General features: G+C 44.0%; 1 protein-coding gene across 1 annotated transcript in view; it reads right to left on the bottom strand.

The window, feature by feature from the left end:
- Positions 1 to 14,771, bottom strand: part of SETBP1 (SET binding protein 1) — a 374,999-nt gene that overhangs the window by 345,530 nt on the left and 14,698 nt on the right. Inside the window, 1 exon segment of the mRNA XM_053902651.1 lies at positions 8,443 to 9,099. Within this exon segment, the coding sequence (XP_053758626.1) occupies positions 8,443 to 8,928 (486 nt within the window). The 5' untranslated portion in view covers positions 8,929 to 9,099.

Below are 14,771 nucleotides of genomic sequence, written 5' to 3'. Positions count from 1 at the left end.
CAGAGAGGAAAAAAAATAAATAAATAAAAACCTGGGACTCCAGAGAGAAATGCACATTCAAAGTATACAGGGAGGCCCCTTGCCTTCATAGGGCAAGATCCCCTGGAATACCATGGAAAGCTAGAAGGAGCCCTCGAAGTTCTGTAGTCCAAACCTGCCCACAACGCAGAGCTCTGACTGCCACGTTCTGACATGCTCAGACAGCAGCCTCAGCTTGCACAGAGGGCTCGCTGCTTCACCAGCCAGGACATATAATTCAGACTCTTGCACATGCTGGGTGCAACTGTGAATCCATGTGGGTGTTTGCATGCTATGTCTGTCTGTATGCCTCCTGGGGAACTGGCTCCACTGAATTTTTGCCCTCCCCACTGGCAGCCTATCCCTCTGGTCACTGGTTCCTCTTTGGGGGTGGGGGTGGTTCCCAGAGTCTCCATGGCCACCTTCCAATTGAGGTTACCCTGAAGACCATCCAAGTTGAAACCCCTTCTTCAAAGCAATTAGGCCATATGCAAATTATAACATTGAATTTTTAGCTTACTGTCAATAAACAACCCTCCCACCCCACAACACAAGACTTCATTGGCTTGTGCTGTTTTCTATATATAATGCAGTCAGGAGCCTGAACCAAGGCCTGGGACCCAGGCTCTGAAAACCTCCCTGCCACATCCCTTTGCTCTCGGCCTATGCCCTCATCCAGGCCCAATGACTTCCTGACCAAAGCCACTCGTGTCTCATGCACAAGCAAGGCAGGCGGGGGTCATCCTGAGATGCCTGGGACATCCTGCATGGGAGTTCTTTGAAGGCAGGACGTTTGAACTTAAAGTTGCAAGAATCAGAAAAATCAAAGGAGGGGGTAGAGCAGAGCAAAAAGGGATTGTTTCTCTCACCTTTTATTAAAAATAAAAAAGGCCATGTCATCGAAGATCAACCGGAAATGCAGCTCTGAGAGAACTTTTTGAGGATGTGAAATTGCAATGATGGAGAAGAGGGAGATTCTGCAAATGCTGACAACGTGGCCAGGGGAGAAGGCAGCGCCCACTGAACCCCAACTGGTCGTTCTTATGACACGGCTTTAACACTTTCATTTTGAGTCAAGCTTTGAGCTCAGCAGCAATCCTGGTTTGGCAGATAAATGACCACAGAGATAAAAGACCTTTGAACCATCTCTAAATAAATCCCCATAGCAATCCTCACCACCGCCAAATAAATAAATAAATAAATAAATAAATAAATAAATAAAAAGGAAAGAAACCAACCCACCAGTGATACTAGTTGATGCTTGTGCAGGCATCAGAAATGAGACAGCAGCACTGCCGTCCACGAACACAATTCAACACAGCCCATAGCAATATGAAAGCAGAAGGAGCCTAGAGACAGAGGCTTCTGAGACAACCCACACCCCCAGGAGCCCAGCACCACTGCAAGTCACTGTGGGTCAGCTGTGCCTGCACGGAGGATGGTCCTGTGGGTGGCCCAAATGTGCTGGATGCTAGCACAGCAATCAGAATAATGCACACTGAGTGAGGGGTTGTGCTAAGTGCCCACAGGCCCCTCCATCGCCTCAAGACACTAACAAGAAGGTGCTGGTATCATCCCTGATTTTCACACAATCAGGACACAGTCTCAAGGGGTTAAGTAATGTGCCTGAGGGGATACAGAGCCCAAGGTCTCTTCCTCCAAAGACAGTGAGAACCCAGTCCAGAACACAGGGGATCTGACTTCCAATTCACTCTCAGGGCATGGACTCTTGCTACCAGATCCCTTATTCCTCACTTCAGGGAATGAAGGGCTCTCCACTGGAACAGAACACAGTTTCTCTGCTTCATTACCCTGCCAGGTTATCTTCAAAAGTATGGAGTTCACCAAAGAATATTCCTTGGAGAAGTCCAAAGTCAAACTGACTACCAAGGGAATATCAAAACCAAGAGGAAAAGAGCCAGCATGGTGCTTAAAACCCCTAGAGAATCCCAAATACAGAAGAAAAAAAAATACAAGAAAGGGAAGAAAGAACCAAACTTTCCCAGAATATCGTCATGGAACACAAGTTTGATAAATCTCACCACTTTTTAAACTCAACTCTGACGCTTGCTCCCACAATTGTGGGCCTTTTGACATTGGGGCAGAAAGGAAACAATCTGATGATGGAACAGTGGGTCCAAAGAGAGGTCAAAAATTTTGTTTATAGTAACTAGTTTTGTTAAAGAGAAAGACTTGCCCCATCTAGCAGAATGGTTCTTAAAGTTTCCAGTTTTTAGAACAGACATAAGGCTGCAGAGGTCAAAAGCTGTTTTTAGTTCATCCTTTTTTTTTTTTTTTTTAACATGCAGAAACTGAGACCCAGGAAGGTGAAGCAATCTTGCTGAAATTAGTCTCTGCTAGTGACAGAGACAGAGCTAGTGCCCAGGGCTCCCGTCCCCAAGTCCAGTGTTCTATCCCCACACCTTCAGCTCCAGATGTCAAACGTTACTTGTTGCCCCATGAAGACAAATACTTTGTGGAGAAGGTCATTTACCACCTTTCAGGCAGCTCTAGCTATAAAATAACAAGGGAGAAAGAAACCTATCAGGAAACAAAATTTTCAAGCACACTGATGAATAAATAGGAATGTGCTGCTTTAAAAAAAATCTATAGGGAGAAAACATAAAACTAAACAAGAGGGAAATTCAGCCTCTTGCAAAGAAAAGCTGGTGAGACCTGCTCTCTTATCAGGTTGAGGGTGCTGTGGGGAAAGGAGCTCATACTCTCAGGAGTTGAAAACACCACATTCTCACCCCCCAGAAGAAGGGAGGGCAAACCCAGGGATGCATGTAGGAGTGACCGGAGAGGCTGCTGGGGCAAATGATGGGAAGGGAAGGACACCTGAGCCACAAAGAAGGTGGAAGGCTCTCTGCTGGATGCCCAGGGCCACCACCACCATGGAGGAGATGATGGGTACAGCAGCCAGACATCAGGCATTCTGAGCTAACTTTTTCTCCTGCCCAGCACCCCCTCCCAACTATCTGATGTGCCAAACTGCTACAACCACAGAGAGTCAAGAGAGAAATGTGCCCCTTAACACCCTATGGAAAAATGGAGAACCCTAGTACAGGCCTCATCACTGACAGCTGTATTACCTAAAGACTCCCCTTTTAAGGTTCTTTGCTCTGCATCACTTTCATTATATTCCCTGGGCCCCCAAGCCTTCCCTTTCCCCAGTTCAAAGCCCACTGAGCATTCCCATTGCTTACAGAATTAAATACAAACCCATTTATTTATTTGACATTCATCATTCCTTGCAATCTGATGCTAACCTCGCTTCCCATCTACATCCATACTTTGTGCGTTTGGCACAAAGAAGGTGCTATTTAAAGAATGGGCAAATGAGTGCATGACCCGTTGAACTTCCTAAGAGAGGGTTAGCAGTGTTCAGAGAAGAATACTGAGGTTTTTCCATAGACACATGAAGATGGTATAGGTGGGATTGTCCAGGACAAATCCCAAGCATGGTTCCAGGACCACGGCAGGCACATGACAAATGTGAGGTTGAAGTTCTTGCTATCGGAGGAAACAGGTTCTCTTGATGAAGCTGGGAAAAGGGAAAACTAAATCCAAACAAATGAAATAGAAGTTGCATTTTGGTTAAAGGCAAATAAAAATCTGTAAGCACAACAAAGGAAAAGAACAAGACTTTAACTCATGAGGATTTGAATTTTCCTTCAAACAACCTGGAACACTTAGAATTAAGGGCAATATACCAGGTTATGATCTCGTCACCCTAACTAATGTTGGAAGGTGTAGAGGAAATGTCCCAGTGCTTAGAATCTTTACAAAGACCAACCCTGCCCATTCCTGTTCCTGCTCTTTTGAAGCAAATGAGCCTCAATTTCCTCATCTGTGAAGAAGTAGTATCTGCCTGGCAGGACTGTTACAAGGACTAATAGTGAAGGTAAATACATATAAAACAGCTAGCACAGGGCTTGCCACAAATCCAAACTGGTTATCATGATGTGTGCTCTGTAAGTTACCCATTTTTCCTAAAATCTTCCATTGAGTTATACAATGTGGAAATCATCATCTCTATCTGGCAGATAAAGAAACTGGGGCTTCAGCAAGGTTATACTCCAGATCCAAAGCCACCGAGCCAGTTGGTACAGATTGCCACCCACATCTCCTAGCCTGGGTCACTGAATGGAGCTTGGGTAAAAGTCCCCTGTCCTTCTCATCCTGTTGGACCCGGAGAGGAGTTCCTGATTCTCACAAAAAGTTCTCAGGAAAGAGGAGAGCTGCTAAGCTCTGCCCAGCTGCGAGCCTTTCAAAGACTTGTCACTGTTGGAACATTCTACGCTCATGTGCTATACTTGAATTTGCTTCTAGAAACTCTGTCTCATGTTCTCTATTGTTTTGACTGAGTGACCTAGAAGGGAACTACATGAAGTTTATGTTATTTCGTCACTTGCCTGAGTAAGTCTAATATGCAACAATGATGGTACCATGGTAAAGATCAAGTTGCCTTTCTTTAATGAGATCATCTGCAAAGGAGGTCCATCCACAGCACGGTTCTGAGGCCCTGAAATATGTTCAGAATTCTCTTCTCAGCCTCTACTTCTCACCAAATGCTACTCTTACACCTCACATAAATTCATTCATCAGAAACCCACTGCCATATAGCACTTCAGTTGCCATCTCAATTTCATATGGAAGACAGGTGACCTGTCCCCTGGTTAGAAAGAGTCCATGCAAACTTGAGCCAGTGGGGGAGCATCTTCATGGGTCCCTCCTACCATCCTACCACTTTAGAGGCCATGTTGCCTCAACCTCTATAATGCCTCTCTGGTTTGGAGGGTTGGTGTTAGGTTTCAGTCTTGGAATAAAGCCCTAGAGGATGCCACACATACACATCTTCACACCAAAGTAGTAGAACATACTGAAATACAATTAGCCTAGCAAAAACCTAGCTCTGTTATGTAAGGAACGCTATCATTATCCTAAGGAGTATTCTTTTTACAAAAACCAATGAAAAAGAAAATCATTTGGGATCCAATATAAGCTGTCTTTGCCTAAGGCTGTCAAACAATGACTTGAACAAAATTAATTGGTCTACAAAAAAAGAAAAAAAAAAAAGTCAGCACATAATGATGTAACACCCAATTTCCCCCAGCCTCCAAGTTTGGAGGCTAAATCCTTAATAACAAAACAAAACAAAATCCTTGTTATCCTGAAACTCTATGTCCTTTCCCTAAAAAAAGGCTCATCAAATAATAGTAATAATAATAATGTATATATATACATATATATGTATATATATACACACATATATATGTATATTTACATAATTTTTTCCCTTTTGGAAAGGGCCAGATAGTACACAGTTTAAGCGTTGTGGGACATACAGTCTCTGTCACAACCACTCCACTCTGCCGTCTTCGTGCAAAAGCAGTCACAGACAAAATGTAAACAAATGGATGTGGCTCCGTTCCAATAAAACTGTATTTATGGACACTGAAATTTGAATTTCAAACAATTTTCACATGTTACAAAATATTATTCTTTGTTTGATTTTTTTCCAACCATTCTTTGCTTGTGGGCTGTATAAAAACAGGGAAGGAGCAAGATTTGGCCCACAGACTACAGTTTGCCGACCCCTGCTCTAAGCCAACACGTATATTCAGGTGACCCCCAAGTAGGCATCTCTACCAACTCAAGGATCAGGTCAACAGAGCCTCCCTCCTGGCTCCCAGTCTAGGACCCGAGTCCCAGGGGCCACTCCATGCACACTTCTCCAATGAGTGGCTTACCTTATTAAAAAAAAAAAAAAAAGTGGTGGCAGGGCACCTGGCTGGTCAGTCAAGTAGAGCTTGCGACTCTTGATCTCAGGGTTGTGAGTTTGAACCCCACATTGAGGGTAGAGTTTGCTTTTTAAAAAAAGACCCAGAAGACTGGATTTTAGAGTCAGACTCTGATCTGTTGCTTACCAAATGCCATCCTCATCCTTTCCCCCGTCCGAAGTTACTGATCACATGTTTCACGTTCCTACAAATAAGTAAATTCTGCAAGTTCATGGCCCTGAAACAGCAAGCAAGGTTTCTACCTCTCCACCTCAACTTCAGCTTTTACTAACTCCCTCTTTTCCAAACAACAGGAACTCTGGAGAGTAAGAGAGTTAACATTCTAATCCAATAGAGATCAGAGAACATTTCCATCATCTATCAAGTGATTAAGACTCAGTACTGATAACTTTATTCATTCATTTCTGGGAAGTAACTGCTCTAGGCATAAATAAATTTAGGACAGATGGAGAAGCAGAGTATGAAGCAAGCCCCTAACAATTTAAAAGTTTTGTAGATACTCCCATTACAGTGTCAGCATAACCAGCATAACACAACACTGTAAGCTGAATTTTAGTCCTTCCCCTCCCTTTGCCTCCCTTCCAATTTCTGAGACTTAGAAACACTTACTTGGGGTGTCACACATTGGGAGAAGTGATGTCACCTCTCTTTCCGATAAAGCACAAAAAGGGCATCCAGCTTTTTGGTTAATGATGACCAGCCTGAGAATTTCAGAAATGAGAATGGAGGTCCACTGCACACTGCAGCTTCTAAATCATCCCCATGTCACAAATTCCAGAGTTTTATTCTGGGGCATTCCAAGAGGCAGAGGACTATCTTTGGGAACACTCCTGTGGCTTTATGGAAGGTCATAACTGATCAGGACAACGTAGCTCTTTCTAGGGTAATGAACTTGGGTACGCACACCCCAAACTGTGGGCTGTTGCTCAAACCCTGGCAGTGATGGGGATGGAGGGAAAACAGTTACCACAGTTTTTGAGACTGCCCACCCACATAAAAATCCAACAATGCACAAAGAACTGGCCATCTCAATGGCCACAGACAAAGATACTCATTTTCAAAGCTGAAGAGACCCAACTCCAAAGCAAAGCCTCACTTTCCAAGTGGAGCCTAATGTGAACTGCTCCATTTTCTGGCAAGAATTTCAAAAGTTTCCAAAAGCACTTAGGTAATCTTTTATGACAGAAACCCCAGAAATCACTGCAACTTGTAATGGGGACAGGGGAAGGAAAGCACAACCTCTGTGCTCTGTGAAAACAAGCCGATTTCTAAAAATTACTTTATATTCCAAAGGTTAAAATAAGATGACCAACTGTCCTGCCTTGCCCAAGACTGAAGGGGTACCTGGCTTCAGGGCTTTTGGTTTTAAAACTGGGATAGTCTGAGCAAACCAGAAGGCACTGGTCACCCAGAAAATCTCCCCTCATCCGGGTCTTTGGATTTTAAATTCAATATATCAGCCCAAACACTTAGCGTGAGGGAGGACACAAGGCTTACACCAATGAAAAAACATGAGTCCTAGCAGTTCTACTGAAAATGATTACAGAAAAGCTCAAAAACCACTAGTAAAAAAAATGCTACAGATTATCTCTGAGCCATAATGGAGAGAGGGTCATTCACTTGTGCTATTTTTAGCTAATCCATCATGTCTAGAGCCCAAGTAAATAAGATGTGGGGGAAAGTTACAAAGACTCTGATGAACTCCTACCACCCTGAACCCAAAACCTCTGTCAAAAAGGGGGCTCCTTTCAGAGGCATTTACAAGCCCCAGAGAGTTTTGGAACGCTTTCGAGACTAGGGCAGTCCTCTGCTATTATAGCTGAGTACCATACCCCACCCAAGAAGGGAAGTCACTGTAACCCCCTGTGATATAATTACTATGAAACCTGGCCCCATTCATTCCCAACCAAATACCACCACCAATCACCTAGAGGGCTGCTTTCCACCAGTTAGGCCTGTAGGAGGAAAGTGACAACCAACCAAGTTCAGTCAATACCCAATCTCAAAACATCTGTGATGTGTTAGACAAAGATTCAGGTCAGTTATCCGCCCCTTCTTCTTTCTCCAGTTTGAGCTCCAGGGCTCACCACTGGCTTTCAGAGCAATGATCTCTCACCTTCTAGTGGACTAAATTACTATGAAGGTGACTTCCTTAGTCCAGTGATTAACTTGCCTATTTTAGACAGGCTTAACAATGGTGGTTGAAACCAAAAGAAGGTTATAAAGGTTCTTGACTCTTCTGATTGACCAAAACTCTCCATATCCCATGCTTAACTATAACAGATGCAAATATTAAAGCCAAAAAAGAAAAAAACCCTCTAATTTTGTCACAGCTTAGCCAGGTCTGACCTACCCAAGAGGCTGCTACACAATAAATAGAAATGTTCCAGAATTATAATTCTAGTAGCTGTTGATTTTCATGTGGGTAGAAGATATAATAATAAATTAGACACTGTACCAAGATATCAGAGGCATTTCTTCTGGAGGGTGTTAAGTATTCCATCAAAGAGATTGATAATTCCAAAATAAATAAGTAATAATCAAACAGACCTTTAACAGCTGGGGGGTGGTGGCAAAAATGAATTAACAAAAAACCCTACAAAACGGGGCTCCCTACCTTCTTTTTGGAGTGGCTTCTTTCCTCCTCCTTCGTGGCTTTGCTATTTTTCCCAGCACGGGACACCTTCTGGTCGCCAGACTGCTTAATGGTGATCTTGATCTCAGGGGGGCATATATAGTTCTCCAGATTCTTTGGGGGTTTCTTAGCCCGCTTGGTGGTCTGAATCTTCAGCTTCAGACTCCCCTCTGTAAAGTTTGCCTCCTTGATAGAAAATTCCTGTTCTTCCAGGCCATCTCCTGCAACCCATTTCTCACTGTCTGCATTTGAGTTGGAATCCACATCCTGCCCTGAGCCCAGTTCATCCTCCTCCTCTGGCTCCATGCGTTCTCCGCCCACTGGGATCCCCTTCCCAGGTCCTGGAGCAGAGAGCAAAGATTCTCCTGCACAGCCAGGAGCAGTCGGTGGCTTGGCTGAGGAGACAGGCAGGAATTCCGACTCGTCCCCCCTTTGCCGGGAGGTGCTTAAGATTTCCCTGGACTCCATGACAATCCTACAGTCTTCAGGAGTTCTCAGGAGGTGGGAGAGAAGAGGGGGAAAGGGAAAGGTGAGAAGCGAGGACACCCGAAATCCCAAGGACAAAGTGGTCCAGCTGCTGGGTTCAGAGTCCCAGGAATGGAGACACGGCCAAGTGTTCAGAAGAGGTCAGATCTGCAACTGAGAGGCAGAGAGATAATTAGTCATGGCAGGAAGGAAAATGACCTCAAAAGTAACTCAAGTTCTAGAAGCCCCTTCCCCCTAATCTATGGCATCAGGGGAAAAAAAAAAAAAAAAAGATGGGAAAAAAACCAAACCAGAACATGCACATCCCCAAATTGAATTATATTGGATTATATTATGCAGACACACACACACACACACACACACACACACACACACACGGCCCTTCACTGAATGGTTAATTTTTCTGGCTATGGGCCCAAGAATAAAGATACTCCAGTTCAATACAAAGTTACAAGTTTCTTATACTGAAGCCACAGCTAGCTGAGTCACCATCAAAACCAACCATGACGAAAGGGAAGTCTAAAGTGTTGAGGCAGGTCTGTGGGAACCACGTTTGGCTGGCTTCTTGCACCACTTCCCTCTGACATGTGAAGAACTGTTTGCAAAGCTGAACACAACCCCCGAGCCGCCCTCCGCTGTCTGGTTGGAAGGACATTTAGCTAACCTCCTGACCATTCTTTCTTTATCATCTTCCATGGTAAATTATTTCAATTACACAAAATTAGCTTTATTTCTTAAAACAAATGCAAAGCTTAGATGCAGGCTTGAAAGAGGAAAACATAAAGAGTTCAGTGGAAAATCACTTCTAATGCTGTGATTAATACAAAACAATCACTAAAAATGTTTCTGTCCACACAAAAGATATTTAATCATTATCAATTATTTAGATAAAAATAGCCATTCGAGACAGCTTTAATTCCCTTTCTGGTCCTTAAATAAAGTGGCATTCTGTCTACATGACAACAAAAGAGGGAAAAAGAGAGAAGGAGCATTTCCCAGGCCTTTGGAGGTATCAGGAATGACTCTCCCCACCCCCTACCCCCAGGGTCTTTGATTCTGCCTTCCTTCCAGAGGAAACCAGAAACATCAGTCAGGTTCTCTTCAGACCATCATAGGACCAGCTAAACTATCCCTCACCCTTATTCACTGTATGTCCCATTATTCCCAGTTTCAGACTCGTCATTTTCAAGACCCCAAAGGAAATGCAGTGCTCATCCTCAAGAGAAAACAGAGAGCCCCATGGCTACACAAAATTTCAAGACACTATCTTCTTCCATCCCTAGGCTGTAGGTGAGATCACCCTCAAGCCTTAAATAGCTCAATGGGCTGGGGTTTCCTAGCAGAAGACATTACTGCACACCTTCTACCTTGGAGGCCAGCAATTCAAGGTAGTAACCAGCAAATGTGCCCGCCAGAAAATGCCTAAGAACTGCAAAGACACATTGAGAACAGCCAAAAATGAAGCCTGGAGACCGGGCATGTCTTTTCTCCCTCTGGAATCAGTACATTTTCGGCTGATATGGTGTGAGGAAGCTGGCCAGCAAGGCAGCCATTCTCTGCTCCCCAGAGAAGCCCAGGAGCATACTCGGCTCCTGGAAATCGCTCAGCCCTGCAGAAAGACATGTTTACAACTGCTTCCTCTAAGGGGAAAACCCAAGGAACACAGCATTTCTGGAAGAGAAGAGGCTGCCTTAGTGAGAGCAAGAGCATCTTCACTGAATCTGTCACAAGAAGACTGGGCAGCCACCTGTGCCCCAGGCTATAGAAGGGACAAAGTCCCCACTTAGGGGCAGGGGAGGGCAGTTAGACCAGGTGACACTTGAAGTTTCTTTTACTTGTAAGATTATTTGTGTCATCCAGACTGATCTACCTTCCTAAAACTTTATATAATTTTTAAAAAGTCATATTTAAGTCAACATTCATCGAGGCCCCTCTTACTGGTTGTCGGGTACCACACTAGCTGTTGAGGAGACATCAAGATGCCTTAGAATGTGTCCCTGTGTGTCAAGCACCAATTGTCCAGTAGATCTTTCTCAGCTCGTACCCCGGGTCCATCCAAACTGCAAGCCATGTTTTCACAAGGCAGTAGTATTCAGTGGTTTGCTTCCTCTGGCAGGAATCTTCAATGTGACATTTAATTCCCTGGTACGTACTTATGAAGTTATTCTTGTGTCAGGGCAAAAAAGTGAGCCATGTTCTCCATTAAACGTTCCTAAACTAAACTAAATCCATCTGGAACTTTGAATGTCTATTGCAGGTTCTGTGCTGTGATAAAAGAAGATGAAATCTAACTTTAGAGGAATGGATAGTAGTGTGAAATGGTATATTATTAAGAAAATCTCTCCAATTAAAAAAAAATTCCCTTCAGAGTTCCTTATATTGAATGGTATAAATCATGAATTAATTGATGTCGAAGACAACATTTTGAAACTTAAAACTCAAGTTGTGAGAGGTCCACAAAAAAATGAAAATTCAACAATTTATTTTTCAGTACTCCTCCAGTCAAGATCCTAAGATAACTGAAATACAGTCCCTTTCTTCAAAGAGTTCACATTCTTGAAGAGAGATTTGGAAAACAACTACAACAAAGTAGATATTTATATGTCCTATAGTAAAGAAGAGAAACAAGGGAAGAGAAAACGTTTCCCGCTTCAGTGAGGTACAGAGAAACAGATGGGAAACTACACAGGAAGGCTTCAAGGAGAGAACAGAATATGGCTTTGACCTTCAGGGGCTTCAACAGGTGGAGTGGGAAGAAGGAAAACATGGCAGACAGAGGGAACAGCATGCAGGGAGGCCTGAACCAGGAGCCTGCAGGAGGGTCACGCTCAGGAAAGAGAAAGTTGACGCTTGGCCAGGAGATGTGGCACAAAATGGGGACTGGTGAGAGTTAAAGCTGGAGATAAAAGGTTACAAACAGATCACAGGACACCCTTGAATGCTATGCTAATGAGCTAGATTTTATCTTACAGGTAATGGAAAGCCATTTAAGGGATGTTAGTAGGAAAGAGGCACTATCAAAGCTGCGAGTTAGGAAGATAATTCTGGCATGTAGTGTAAGGGGTGAATTAATGGAACCTGATATTAGAGGCAGGGGGACCATAAGGAGGCTCAACTAAAATTCAATTCTTGTGGCATGAGGACCCGAACCAGGGCAGTCTGAGTATGACACGGTAAATAACAGAGATCAAACAGTAACACAGTTTCAAATCATCCCAATGTTCACGAACACATCACTTCCAGATTTTCTGTACCGGTCTCACTTTAAGAATCCAGTCTTAGGGCTCATTAGCCACCAACCTGCATTGCCTTTTCAAGTCAAACCAGTCTCCACTGTGGCATTACAAACACAGAATTCTCTCCACCTTGGTATTTTTATAGAATCTTTTCTTATATCGCCTTCTACCGACCCATGCAATGACTGGCATACAACTGGTCCTCTCCAAATGTTTGTCGCGCGAAGGAATGAACAAGCAAACACACAGATCCCAAACCTTCCCATGGTTCAAGGTCATGCCCAAGCCTTCACTTCTTCATGGCAACATTTTATAAACTCTGGACCACAGCATTCACTCCCTGGCCTGACTTACACTGCACCCAGCTGTATAGTTTGCCACTAAATACTAGTCTTACATCGTCTTCTTGCTGTTTCGAGCACACAAATCTTATTTTCCTTACTCAATCGCAATTCAGTCTCAGGCTAAGACCGACTGTGGTTGTACAACCCTTACATTTGCTTCAATACCGGGTGCAGGATTGGGTACTTGAACGGCTTCAAGTTCTTTCTGAATGAAAATGAATTAGCCCCCTGACAGCTATTCAAAGTCCTGTGCAGCTCTGCCAGCCCAAGCGCCCTCTGTGAAATTCACTGCCTATGCTGAGGATTATAATCTAGCCCCCCATGTCCACATGCACCCATCACCTTAAAAAATAAAGAAGCTTTCAAAAGTGAAGAGCAAAGAAACCTAACCTGTCTGTTTACTTCCCCAGCACACAAAGCTGTTGTTCTCCTTTTCCCTTCTCCCAGCACATACCTGCCACCCCAAATTCACCGTTCACTTTTTTGGTGGGTCTGGGAGACAACTGAGAGTTCTCTTGTGGTGTACCCCTGCCAACATGTGAGCATGAGCACACGCACCCACTTGTGCACTCACAGAGGAGAGAAGCCAACGCAAGGTGAAAACCTTTTGCCTTGTCACATTCCAGCAGTCAGCGACTCCTCCAGAGGGGGCGGGTGCACAATGGACACTCTGTACTTGGCTCAGGCTCCTAGTCCAAATAAAGTTAACTCTTTGGTGGCTTCCTGTAGGACCTGGTGTCAGGGCACAGGAGTAATAAAACTTGCTTAGGAAATAACTGCCCAGCAGGTCCCACGGAAACAGACGGGCAAGAAGGGTGGTGATGTACTTGGAAAAAACACTGGGGGAGAAGTCCAGGAACTTGCCCTCTACCCATGGCTCTCCCTTTTACAGTGACTATTTGAGAGGCTGCTTTGAGTCCTTTACTCCACACTTAACTCAGCAATGAATAGAACAAGGTCTCTTCCAGACACAAGACTCTAATTTTACCCTGCACAGCCACAGACCTATGAGGACACTCCACATTAGATAGTGTGGACCTTCAGAATTATTTCTCTGAGGGACCTGGGGAATCCTGGTTGGCTAGATGTGTCTTAGAACCCAAATGAGTCCCAAGGAACGCATCCTCTCTACCGTTCAAATCTGCAAGATGGAAGAAGTTTTCCTAATCCTGAAGCCTTGGGAAACTCTTACTAATCCCAGAGTATAGCAGCATAAATGCAAATTTTTGAGCCCCACTTATTGAATCAGGGCTCCCAGGGTGGGGTCCAGCCCTCTGGCTTTTCCCAAGCCTTCCAGATGATTCTGATGGGCTTAGGCTTTGCCTAATGTATGTACTTACCCCTACCTCCTGCCTTGACCAATGAACACGATTACTCTGTGTTTAAAGGTATTTCTCCCTTACATCACTATTCTGAGTCTCTGAATATACAAAGGTTGCATTTTTATTCATGCATGCAGTCCCAATGCCTAGCACTGTGCCCAACACATAGTGGACACTCAAGAAATGCTGGTTGACTGAATTAATAAATGAACAACCCAACACAGCCTGGGTTTCCCAACATCATCCACCTCTCCCATCTGCTCTGCTCCCACAGCACCACCCACATGCAGGCCCCATCATCAGCTGGACTGTTGCCTTCCAAAGAGACAATATGGTGGAGCTGGCAGAGCCCTTGGCATATTTAACAGGAGTCAAACATGTGGATTCCGTACCTAGTTCTGTCAAGTAGAAGCCCTCATAAGTCCTCTTTCAGCCTCAATGTCTCATCAGCAAGATGGAACAAATGCCTTCCTGGTCTACCTTATTAGGTTATGACTATTATCTTTTTTTTAAATAGAACTACACATGCTCCTTATTAAAAAAAATTAAAAACATCCACCCCATATGGTCTTAAAGGCAAACAATCTACAAATATACAAGAGTCCCCTGCCTCATTCCTAACCTTCCCCCTCTCACAGAACTCTTCTGTGCCCCCCCCCCCAGCCCCACCTCAGCTCTGTGTCCTGCAAATCCCCATAAGTCATTTCTTCCATCTTTACCTGTAAAAGCATAATCCTCAGACCAGAAACATTTCCCCCTCAAAACTCTGTAGACTGTCTGCTAACATTTGAAATAACAGAAGAGAAAATGCAGGCCAGCCTGGTTTGTTTCCTTTGTAGGCAACTTGTTTTATGCTGTTATAGTTGAAGATCTTTCCTCCATTGTATTAGAATTTTATGAATGACAAAATGAGTACAGTGCAG

The sequence above is a fragment of the Panthera pardus genome, unplaced genomic scaffold, assembly GCF_024362965.1.
Source record: "Panthera pardus isolate Hobbes unplaced genomic scaffold, ASM2436296v1 HiC_scaffold_15, whole genome shotgun sequence".
Classification (NCBI taxonomy): Eukaryota; Metazoa; Chordata; class Mammalia; order Carnivora; family Felidae; genus Panthera; species Panthera pardus.
Note: the sequence above shows the minus strand (reverse complement) of the source record. Positions and strands in the feature narration are given on the sequence as shown.